General features: G+C 39.1%; 2 protein-coding genes across 3 annotated transcripts in view; both read left to right on the forward strand.

Annotated features, from left to right (window-relative positions):
* Positions 1-3,400: 3,400 nt before the first annotated feature.
* ecm1a (extracellular matrix protein 1a) lies at positions 3,401-4,997 on the forward strand. The gene is made up of 3 exons (XM_005740628.2): positions 3,401-3,749; positions 3,861-4,114; positions 4,430-4,997. The coding sequence occupies exons 1-3, from the start codon at positions 3,542-3,544 to the stop codon at positions 4,631-4,633; spliced, it is 666 nt and encodes a 221-aa protein (XP_005740685.1). The 5' UTR covers positions 3,401-3,541; the 3' UTR covers positions 4,634-4,997.
* Positions 4,998-6,956: 1,959 nt separating this feature from the next.
* pip5k1aa (phosphatidylinositol-4-phosphate 5-kinase, type I, alpha, a) overlaps positions 6,957-11,788 on the forward strand; it is a 25,869-nt gene continuing 21,037 nt past the window's right edge. For both annotated transcript variants that reach the window (XR_311932.1, XM_005740629.1), the window contains exons 1-4: positions 6,957-7,101; positions 7,472-7,626; positions 10,932-10,966; positions 11,189-11,272. Coding sequence is in view for 1 of the 2 variants with exons in the window: in XM_005740629.1 (XP_005740686.1) it covers positions 7,578-7,626; positions 10,932-10,966; positions 11,189-11,272 (168 nt within the window). In the remaining variant the exon portion in view is untranslated. The remainder of the gene's footprint in view (positions 7,102-7,471; positions 7,627-10,931; positions 10,967-11,188; positions 11,273-11,788) is intronic.

Here is an 11,788-nt window from a genome sequence, read left to right on the forward strand (position 1 = left end):
AGCTGCTTTTAAACCATTGCATACAAGGTAACAAAAACATCAGACAGGCAATATTTCTGACGAAGTAATCTGAGTAACTGGAGTTTTTGCACGCTCCTTTAGGCTTTGTCTAACGCACTGGTGCACTTTTTTTTTTTTTGTATTCATGCATCAAGCATAAAAAAAAAATCTGCTCACCTACTGACATCATTTTAACATATATTTGAATTTGACAATAAATGAAACCTTAAATACCATGACAACAATTTTAGGATTTTTTTTTTTAAGTCATACAGACATGACTTTAAGTGTGTGTGTGTGTGTGTGTGTGTGTGTGTGTGTCACAAAAAGACATTTGGTTAGTTTTTTGTTTTTTTTGGTAACAGTTCTTCTTGGTATTACATCTTATGCCTGTTTATTTCCCTTAAATGGTTTCACATTTGTAGGAACTGTTTGGCACTGGTAGAGAAGATTTGGTTTTCCATGATCACGACCCACATAAACTGCTGCAACATTTGAGTAGCAATAATCAGGCTCCAATGCTATTTAAATATAAGTTAAATGTTAAACACAAATCTCCTTTTTGTGCTTGTATTTCATATAGTCGGGAACCAAGGTTAGTTTGAAGGCTACAGTTTGCAGCCCACATATTTCATTTAAACCTGCCCTTGTCAGCTCCAGTCTGACCAGAGTTTCTGGTTAAACTGAGATGGAAAGAAATGTCAACTTTGTTTGTCTGACAGTGTCGTGATCCTGGGTCTTTTGACCCAGCGTTTTGTGTTTTCTATCGTTGTGATGTATTTTGTTTCTGGTTTTCTATTTCTTTGGGTTTTGGTTCTGTTCTTCCTCAGTTTAGTGTTTAGTCTTTTCTGCCTGTGTATTCCTGTGTCAAGTCCGCGTTTCTTAGTCTGTGTCTTTGCGTCTGTGTTCCTGTTTTACTTTGAAAGCCCCTGTCTGATGTCAGTACGTTTTGTTTACGTTTCTCCTGCCTCGTCAGCGGTGATGTCTCCCAGGTGTGTTCCCCTCCTGTTTCCCATTCCCTGACTGTGTGTGTGTGTGTGAGAGAGAGTGTGTGTGACCTCGTCCTGGTTGCTGGTTCGTCTGCGTTTTTACCCCTTCGTCGTCCAGAGTGGTTTCCCTGTGTCTTTCTACGTCTCCCTGCATCTCTGTTTCATGTCTCAAGGTTTCAGGTCCGTTTTTATTTAGCTTTTCCCAGTTTAGGTTACTTCCAGTTCTGTTTTTCGCCACCCTCGCCTTTGTTGTATTAAGCACGGTCCTTCAATAAAGCTTCCTCACTTCAGTTGTGCTGCATCTTGGATCCTTTCACAATTTCATACGGCTTGCCTCGCAAACCGTGACAGTGACAGCAGAGACAAAATTTACTATGGTTTAGTGAGAGTTGGCAAAAGTACAGACATTCTGTAGAAGTATAAAAACTACTATTTAAAAAAATCCTATTAAAAGTTGAAGTACTGATTCAACTTAAGAGTGGCTGAAAGAAACCACCACCCATTAGCTGTCAGTCAACAGCAGACAACAAATGAATGCACGACAGTTAAATAAAAGTGGGAAACAATGTTCAGCATTCTCCGGGACTGATAACAGTATTTGAAAACAGGTTTGGGGGAGTTGACCGTAAGCCGTGTGCAGTCTGGAAAAACTGGAAAAACTTTTGATAAACCACGTTACTCCCAAGCTTTGACCAGTCAGCAAAGATAAGAGGAAAAATCATTTTCTACTTTATGGTTAATTAAAAAGTGGCTCGATGACATAAAAACTAAGCACTCATTTTTAATATGTTTACATTCTTCTGTTTATTACAGTTTACTGAAACAAAATTACAACTATGGTATGTGTGTGGGGGGAAACAATGAGTGAACTGCCTTCACAAAGTTGCAGTATCTATTCCACACTTAAATCTGACCACTGCTTCCCATATGAAACAAAACACCATAACTAATGCTAAATGTTATGACGTGCGGTGTACAGACGAGGATCCAAATGCAGAACAATACGGTGGATAAAGTTAAATAAGTCCACATAAAGCACATAAGTAGCATCAATGGAGACCATCAACAAACAATCTAACAAGGTCAAACACAGAGATTGGACGACTATTTATACAAACCGGGCTGATCAGGGAGAGGAGGGCAGGAAACAAAACTGACACAGGACTCTTTCTCCAAAACAACCTGTGGGAGACATAGTACCAAAACTAAACAACACGCATGAGATGAGGAATCAGTCTGAGACAGAGGGAGGCATACCACAAACACAGGGGAGGGTACGTCTGCTAAATAATAATAAAATAAAGAGTTATGTTAGATCACAGATGTGCCAGCCCTCATTTCTTTGTGTTGTGGTTCTAAAGATCCAAATGTTCTTTATTGGACGTTAACTCCTTTTTCACCCGTTTTCAGTCCAGTGTTTGTGCCTGATCATTTTCACAGGACTGTTATTTTGTTGAACTGCACATATAGTAGAATAAGGCGACAACAAGGCAGGCTGTTTGTACTGCAAGTTTATTTAAATGGCAGTAAATCATTTTTCCTAATGTACAAGTTATTTTTGGCAGTGTGAGAGTAATTAAAAAAATTGCATAACTATAGGTAAAGGAGACACTCCTTTTCTGTACACTCCTTTCAAGAAGTTGTGTTTGAACAATGATTACGAAAGAAGGAAAAGGTTAGGCTTGGCTCCATAAAGCCTGCAGAGTTTTATTGGATATTTTTTCTTTAAGCTGTAAAAGGAGAACAGTCCTCGTCACATTTATGGTAAAATAAAAGGACAGCTGAATAATAAAGCATACGTCATGCACATCAACATTATAAATATTAAGTAAAGGTGTAAAAAGACAAAGTTAATCTGTGCACCAAAAAGTGCAGCGTATTTATAAGACTGTATTTACCATGAAATTGTACACTGGTTAAAATGACTTATTATAATAACTTATTTGTTAAAAACCTGACTTGGTACCCCCTTTCATCTATTGTGCCTGGCTGCATTAAATAATAAAGATGTCCGTTCAAAGTACTGACTTTCCTGCTTGCTAAAATTGTACAAATTTCTGTATTTCCTCTTATGTTTGCACCTTTCAATAAATCACTGCACCCATGTCCCCTTTTTCCTACCAAAATATAAAGAAATGAGGGGTCGCTCAAAACTCTGCACAGCACTTTATCTGTTTTTGACATGTCATAGCAGACAAGTTGTAAGTAATATGAATACAAACTCGATTCCTTAAAGCCTCTTCAGTGTCTTATGCTGTTCTGCTCTGTTTATAGAACAGAGCCATTGCTGATGTTTGGAGGAAAGTCTGAAGGTCAAAGGATCTGCTCGTGAAAAAACAACCCCCCCCCCCCCCTCCCCCCAACTCTGTTATTGCTAATGATGGTATTATGCCTAAGTTTGGACTGATTTCATCCTAAGTGAATGCCGACTGTGTAGCCCGACCTTGCACGCATCAGCAGATATCCCTAAAGTTCAAACTCATTTTGTTTTTATCTCAGCAGCCTCCAGTATTATTACACCACCTCATTCCCTCATATCATCTCCCTCCCCAATGTGCACCGGTCACTTCCAAGCATTTCACGCCCACAAATCCTGGCTCTCCCATATAAGCTGGCTGAGCATCCTCTCTCAATACATTCACAGAAGCCTCTTCAGTATTCGATTTCCATCACACCGCCATCCAGCCATGACTTCACCTGGGCGCCTTGCAGGACTTTGCATAATTGCTCTGGTGCTGTTTTATGGTGCACATCTGGGAGGTAAATAGATTTATAGATTTTATTTTATTTTTTTAAAGAATATATACATTATGCATTCTTCAAACTGTAGTGCTTTGAACCTTTCCATTTCTTCTTGTTGGATTTCCTCAGAGACCAAGAAGAACTCTCGCAAAGAGCCCAACGTCCCGTTCCCCCCTGCCCGTCCCACCACTCACAATCTGGCTGCCATTTGTCATCAGGGTAGAGGTCGCCCCAGGTACCCTCCCAGTTTCTTCCCCAAATCCGGGTCCAGCCACTTCCGACGCCGTGGACATGCCATGAACCGCCTAGAGTCGTGGTTCAGAGTGTGCTGCAGTGGACACCTAGAGCAGAGCAGCCAGATCCTCTGCTGCGCCCAACAAGCGGTGAGTCTGAGTGTTTGGGACCGAAGTAAACTTGAAAACACTTAGCATATCATCAGGGAGAGTTCTGCTATTATTTACTATTTATACAGTTGGTAGGGAATTAATAATACACTTTTTTTTTTTTTAAGCTTCATTGTCTTAAAATTTATGGACTGTCCAAGAGGCTTTGGTTTTCAAAACTATAAATTCATACAAATTAGTATAATTTTATGCTGAGTGAATCGCCGTGAGCTGCACCGCACCTGCTTACAAATCTGATCTCCCCCCCCCGGCTAATGTGACGATACTGTGTAACATGACTCTTCTTTCTTACAGTGGAAAAACGCCCTGTCTCTGTTCTGTGTGGAAGAGTACTCCACCATGACCCTCCCGTACGAGTGCTGTGAGAACACTGGAGAAGCCCGCTGGTCATGCTTCGACAGTGAGCTGCCAAACCCAAACTACACCTCAAAACCAGGCTACAATGCCCCTGAAATCCCAGAGGAGCCTGGATTCACGTTTGATCCAAATACCTGCTAGAGATCGAAAATAATAACTTTCCACTCTTTCACATTCCTATAGGGAGATGGTATTGAAGAAACACTTGCAAACCTCTATCAGACAATGCTATCTAAATCTTGTCTTTGTCACGTACAGCTGCTTCTTGATGCGGACAGGACATACTGGTTTGGATTACACTATCTAAGGACGATTAGAGTCCCATCTAGCCTTGTTATCAGCTCAGCATTTTAACTAATCTTTGCCATATTAATAGGAAACACATTTTTAAAATGCAACTCGGTGCTTAATTTTATAAGGCTCACAGAATGTGTCTGGCTTAAATGTTGTAATTTCTGACATGTAGTGTTTTTAGAGAGAAAAATAAACTCACTCCGCAAAGAGACTGATGTGGTTTTTGTTACCATGAAGGTCTGTTATAAGGTTGATATATCGCCTTCAAAAATCTATCTTTTTAACATCCAGTCACAAATCTGTAGAATTATTTTTGGAAAAAATACATATGACGTAAAGGTCTCCACCAGGGGTCACAGTTGGCTGGATTATCAGCGTGTGTGGCTGTAACATGTTGTTGATGGGTAATAAAGGTTTCAGTGTGGTGTAGCATCTTTGTGCAGTAAAAAAAAAAAAAAAAAAAAAATCTCAAATCAAAACTTTACAACCACCATTGATTGAGTTATCTTCACTAATATAATCCAGACCACAATCACTGGAATGGTCATCTGTGTGACTCCTTCAAAGTAAAAGGTGAAAGCGTTACAGGAGTTAAAATCTGGTGACTCCAGCTCCCATATGATTTGACTGACATTTTGAGATTCAGCAAACCATTCAGTGACCCCCGTTTCATATGGATGGGGGTGTTGTCATCCTTGAAAAGACACAGATCAAGGTGATCACTCGGAACAGTTTTTTTTTTTTTTAGTAATTTGCAAGATCAAAACAATCACAAATCTGATTTTTTTTTTTCATCTGTTATTAACTTTTAAAAAGGAGCCAAACTGATTTTACTTAAAGAAATCCCAAAGAATGGAAGACCACAGGGACAGTTTTAATTAAGGCCGGAAGTGACAGGTCAAGGAAAATCTTAGATAAGCAGAGGCAAATGATGGTGAGAACAGTCAGTCAACCCACACACCAGCTCCAAAGACCTGCTGCAACATCTTGCTGCAGATGGTGTCACTGTGCATCATTCAACTATTCAGCACACTTTGCACAAGGAGATGCTGTATGGGAGAGTAATGCAGAAGAAGCCTTTTCTGCGTACATGCCACAAACAGTCACTTGAGGTATTCTAAAGCACATTTGGACAAGCCAGCTTCATTTTGGAATAAGGTGCTGTGGACTGATGAAACTAAAATTGAGTTATTTGGGCATAACAAGAGGAGGTATGCATGGTGGAAACAGTACACAGTATTCCAAGAGAAACGCTTGCTAGCCACAGTCAAATGTGGTGGCGGTTCCATCATGCTGTGTGGCCAGTGCACGTACTGGGAATCTTGTTAATGTTGAGGGTCACATGGATTCCAGTCAATATCAGCAGATTCTTGAGAACAATGTTCAAGAATCGGTGACAAAGTTGAAGTTGCGCCAGGGCTGGATATTTCAACAAGACAATGACCCTAAACACTGCTCAAAATCTACTAAGGCATTCATGCAGAGGAACAAGTACGATGCTCTGGAACGGCCATTTCCTGATTTGTGGATAATGGCTCTCACTGCATTTTGCTGGAGTCCCAAGAAAATAGAAATTACTTTGTAACCTTTTCCAGACTCATAGACGTCAATGACTTTGTCTCATAGCTGTTTCTATAGATTGTGACATGCTGTGTTCCTTTTTAAGATCTTAATTCAACTACCAATGAAATTGAACTTTTTCACAACAAAAGAACAGAGACAAAGGTTTCTGCATGACTAACCACAAAAGTAAATGTCACTGTATGTGTGATCATGAAACACTAAATCAAGTCATTAGCCTTCATTAATACGTCATTCAACTTGAATTTTGATACTTCAACTACATTTTATTCCCAATGTATAACATTTTGAACAAAACAATTTTACTACATGATAATATTGCTACTTCTACCTTTTTAAAATGCTGTTTAGCAGTACAAATAAGTTATTTCTCTCTTCTACGTTTTTAAAAATAGCTACTTTTGCATTTCTTATTATTCCCACTACAAAGTTTCTTAACTAATTCTTTAGATTAAGTTATTTTTCTTGTTTTCCCCACCTTTTTAACATTAATTTTAGAAGGTTCCTAAATCATGGGGTGGTGTTGTGTTATTTTGAAAGTGCCTATGTTATTCTGAAATATTTCCCCACCGGAAATGCTGTTCTTGCCCAGACTAGCAGCCCAAACAAAACTGCCGCTTCCGCACTGCTTCCTTGTTTATTTGTTTTGAGGAAAACACCGCCTTTATAAAAGAATAAAAAGTATTTTTTTAATTGAATTAGAAGCTATAAGAACGTCTAAACACGATTTTCTGGTAAGTTTAATGTTTTGTGTGTATTGTCGAGACTTATCTGTGTGGCTAAAGTTAGAAAAGTTAAAGCAGCGGCAGCTAGCGTTGTCGCCTATGTTCAGTTGAGCGCTGCTCAGACGTTTCGGTATCTCCCACATTAACATGTCACAACACGCATTAGCCTCTCTGTGTTGTTGTGTGTGTGTATTTTTAAAAAGTTAATTTACTTAATAGCCTACTCGATGCTTAGTCGCTTTTGGTAGGAAGCTGCCGCCTGTTTATGTCACCTTTGTCTCCATCAGCAGAGCTGTTCAACGTGGCTGTTGTTGGTATTTCTAGCATGAAATCATGTAGAGTGTTTACTGTTCTTGAGCTGGGCATTTTTTCCACACAGGTCCACGCCTTGCTGAACTGACGTCACCGATACATTTGAAGCTAAGGGGTGAATAAAGACCCCCAGTTTCCTCCAAAGCAAGTCCAGAGTGTAGTTTCTTGTCTGAATGGCCACAGCTGCAGAAGAGCCTCCAGGGCTACAGGGCCAGACTGGCAGTAAGTACTGTGTTGTAATACACCACCTTTCGTGCCAGTGCATACAACATATAGCCTGAAATAACTTTAATTGCTTCATACAGATTCACTTCTCAAGGCATGTCTCAGAAATAAGCGATGACTTATTTCTGAGACATGACCCACGGTTAGGTCTCACATGGTAGTGTACTCAAGATAAAGAGGTGGGGGTCCATTCATATGGGACCACCTGGGGATAATAGAGGAGTAGCCAAAAATGCTTACCTGACATCACGTATGTAAACTATGCTTAATTATGTTGACTTACGCATGTTGTACACAGGCATATTTTAAACACTTCAATCATTACAATCAATATAGATGTATAATTGAAGCCATTTAACAGAGTCCTTAATAGGTTAAAAGACAACCTTTTTTTGTCTTCAGTAAATTTGGGGCATCTCAAATAAAAGAAGAAGAAAGCAAATAAAAGTACTTCGCAGAATGTCTTAACTATTCCTTTAATGTGTACTAAAAAGGAAAGAAAATGGAAAAAATATGTTTATTTACCTCACATCACAGTAGATTTATGACACAAAGTTTTCATCAGAGCATCTGAGGTAAAAAACAAAAAACAAAACTTTAATTGAGTACAAAGGCCACTTTTCTTGGCCCGAGTACATAATTACATCTTAAATCAGATGTTTCTGGCTGTCCTTGATTTGATCTTTAAAAAAAAAGTGGTTTGCAGGACAAAGTACATGGATCTCATGCTTCACAGAAAGTTTACGTACTTGCCTCACTTTATTAAAGATTAAAACGAGCGCTTTTCCAGAAGTTTTGTGCCATTGTGTTAAATGTAAACGTAGAAATATATAATCATTTTGAATTTGATGCCATCAACTCATTTGGGACAGGAGGATGTTTAACACTGACTGCTCTAGTTATGAAAACGTACTGTTTTCTCCTTATTGCTTAACACAGGAATTCAGCTGCACAACAGTTTCACACTATTTCTATCCCTCTGAACACTTTTATATACACCCTGTCACTGCTGTCACTACTCCAGAAAAATGTTGTTACTCAGCATCCGTTCTATGGAAATGTACAACAGCATAGACTCTGAAGAAAGGAAACCAGTTGTTGACTGTAAGAAGAAAGGAGCGATGAGTAACCGGAACTGAAATTAGGGAAGTGTGAATAATAAAGTGTTGAAACAAGAGATAGTTTTACATTTTCTAATGCCACATTTTTGTTAGTGGGTGTTGGAACTGCAGTAATAATAATAATAAGTCCTTACTGGATTAAACAAGGACCTCTTTCAAAACTAGCTGTCTTTCTAGCTGCGTATGTAGCGAGAAAAATTGGTATATTAATGATGCTTTCACACATGTGTGAGTTAACCCTGCCTTGTGAGCTAATGCCCTCCCATACCAGTACAGATTTTGGCTTTTTAAACTGATAGCAGTCTGAATGGTCTTTCCCTCCCTGAACTCAGAGGATGAGGCATTCATGCTATCCAAAAAGGATTTCGCATTTTGATTTGCCAGACCACAGGCAGCAGGAGGCTTACAATGGGCTTTGGGGATGGGGCTATGAACCTAAACATAACCGGTCCATATATAGTGAAGGCAAAAAGTCTTTGTTATCTCTGTCAACAGAGGTCTGAGTATTTTCCTGTTGGTTTTGGCCATTTCACAAACAAAGTTAGAGTAAATGAAATCTTATAAAAAGTACCCACAAACTTTGCCATTCTTACAAATTGTTTAACTGAAATCAAAAATAGATATGTGCTATTAAAAAAAAAAGAAGCTTAGAGAAGTTGTTTATTATTGGTCAAATAAGGTGGATCCAAGCATCAGCTCTTTTCTTAGTTGATTCTAGCCTCAGTTTTGAGAAGTGTCTCCCAGTGCTTCTACCATTTTTGAAATATCACAAGATCGATACTCAGTTTTAGTGGCACTAAGACTATCATTCTTGCTTTTATTTCCTCTCATTTGGATTATTGTAATTATTTTAGCAGGTATCAATCACAAATCATTGTACAGTCTTTTGATTGTTCAAAATGCAGCAGCCAGACTTATAAACCCAAGCGAAGTTAGTGTATTTAAATGCGTTTTAATAACCAAGGTCACGTGCATTACATTTAAACATACTGCAACTGCTGTCCCTGTATAGAAGCCTGTTAACTGGCCCCACCTCATGCTTAAACATGAAAGGTGATCGAGTGTTTGCTGTTCGGGGTTCTTGATGGTGGAGTGACTTGCATGAGGAACTCCGTCTGGTTTTGTTGGTGCTTAAGTCTCCAGTCTTGTGTGTTTTATTATAGATTTCATACCTTTGACATAATCATCATCATTATTATTATTTTTATTGGTTCTACTATCACAGTCCTGGCAAATTTCCTTTAACTGAAAGCCAAAAAGCTCCAAAATGTTTGACATGCTGGAGAAACTCTCAATAGTCAGTTTTGAGCTCAGGCCTAGAGCAAGCAAAAACCTTTCTGGATTTAAAATAAATGTGTTTGTTGTCTTAGTTTTATTTGTGGATACAGCAGTTGTGTACACTGATAATGATTTTTATGAGGGTTGTTCACAACAGGATTGTGCTTGCCTTTATTGCATTGCTGTCTGAGCATTGAAGATGACAGGCATTTAATATTGCTTCTTGTGTAGATTAGAAATATTGGCAAACCCCTCCCCAGCTTTAGTTCTGCAAATTAATGGCCAGTCATCTTCCTTATTACAGTCGTCTGGTGATGTTGTCTGAACCTTGTTGATATTTGTGGCATTAATCAAATTCAGAATAAACATATTTGTTAAAAAAAAGCAAAAAGATTTTGTGTCAACACAGTGTCCCAGCTGTTTTGGAAATGGTGCTCTAATATACATAATAAATGTTTAAAGGAAAGTGAATTGCAGACATCATGATGTTGTGTCACTTTCACAAGTGTGTTTCCTTAAAGATGAACGGAAGCTAAGTGTCATTAAGTTCAAACACCAGTAATATTACAGTGTAATACACATCAGGAAATTCACCGGCTTTGTATGAACTCACTTTAATAGCATCCTTATCTAATTCCTTCCATTGCACACAAAGACCTGCAGAGTCAGTTCTGGAGGAAACTGTCTTCTTTCAGAGGTAATGTTTGAGGTGTGTCTGCATGTTCAGCTGCACTCTCTATTTTCAGCGTTAGGGAATGGTAGAAGCTGTTTCCGTCTGTGTTTGACATTACTGCATCCACTGTAATAACTGTTTGCCTTATCTGCTCATTTCCTGTCCTGTGTGTGTGTCTGTGTGTGTGTGTAATTTCCTGTGTAACATTATGTCTTTCTTTCTGATTCCAGACTTGAATGGGTCTCGAAAAAATGCTTCAGCTGAGGTGAGAAATGAGGGAATTTGTGGGGAAGAAACTGAAAATCTGTCTCGGTCAGTTAGAAATTGCACATTTCTTTCCCCATAAGCAGTTTGGGATTAGCCCGTATTCTGCTGACAGGTCATTTGTGCCTTCCTGTTTGAATCGTGAGAATATTACATGTTCCTGCACTTACAATGAGTTCTTTTCCTCTTGTAATTCTGTTTTGTGCCATGTTTATACTGACAGGGTCCAAGTGCTAGCACATCTCAGGCTTTGAAAAAAATCGGGCATCGTGGGATCGATCCCACTGGGGAGACGACGTACAAGAAGGTTGGGGATCAGCCATTGCAGACTTAAGCACATTTTTTCACTCTCTGTAGAGCTGCATCTTACAAAAACTTTCATTATCTTTTCCTCTTCCAATTGTTCTCTTGATGAGTTAATGAATTATTTGGCTTGTAAAATAGTGATAGTAGTGTAATCTCAAAATTTATAAATCTGTGCCTTGGTTTGTCTGCCGCTCACTATTCTGGCCTGTGAAAGGCACAGCAATCTCTTTTTATTGCCATTAGCTTAACCCTTCATCACCCACACATATGATCTAATCTGTCCTGCCTTCTTGAATAAGTGCTCTCCGCTTACTGCTAGTGTTCATAATCTGGAAATCGATTAGTTATGTCTATAACTTCTGTTCCCTGAAGGAGAGGAACGAGGTACAACACATAAGTATGGGATATCACGCCCTCGCGTGTCCTGGCTGAAGAAACCTTTATTCACGCCTTTACGGCAGATGACGTGTGATGACACGCGCACGGCCCCGCCCGCACATATAGCCGCTGTCATCAC

This window comes from Pundamilia nyererei, unplaced genomic scaffold (assembly GCF_000239375.1).
Source record: "Pundamilia nyererei isolate P.nyererei 1_Seehausen unplaced genomic scaffold, PunNye1.0 scaffold00102, whole genome shotgun sequence".
Taxonomy (NCBI): domain Eukaryota; kingdom Metazoa; phylum Chordata; class Actinopteri; order Cichliformes; family Cichlidae; genus Pundamilia; species Pundamilia nyererei.

Excerpts from the sequence above, each read along its gene's own strand:
- ecm1a (XM_005740628.2), top strand. The coding sequence starts at position 3,542 with ATGTGCACCGGTCACTTCCAAGCATTTCACGCCCACAAATCCTGGCTC. Across the intron at positions 3,750-3,860 it reads TTATGGTGCACATCTGGGAG|AGACCAAGAAGAACTCTCGC; the intron begins GTAAATAGATTT and ends GGATTTCCTCAG. Across the intron at positions 4,115-4,429 it reads TCTGCTGCGCCCAACAAGCG|TGGAAAAACGCCCTGTCTCT; the intron begins GTGAGTCTGAGT and ends TCTTTCTTACAG.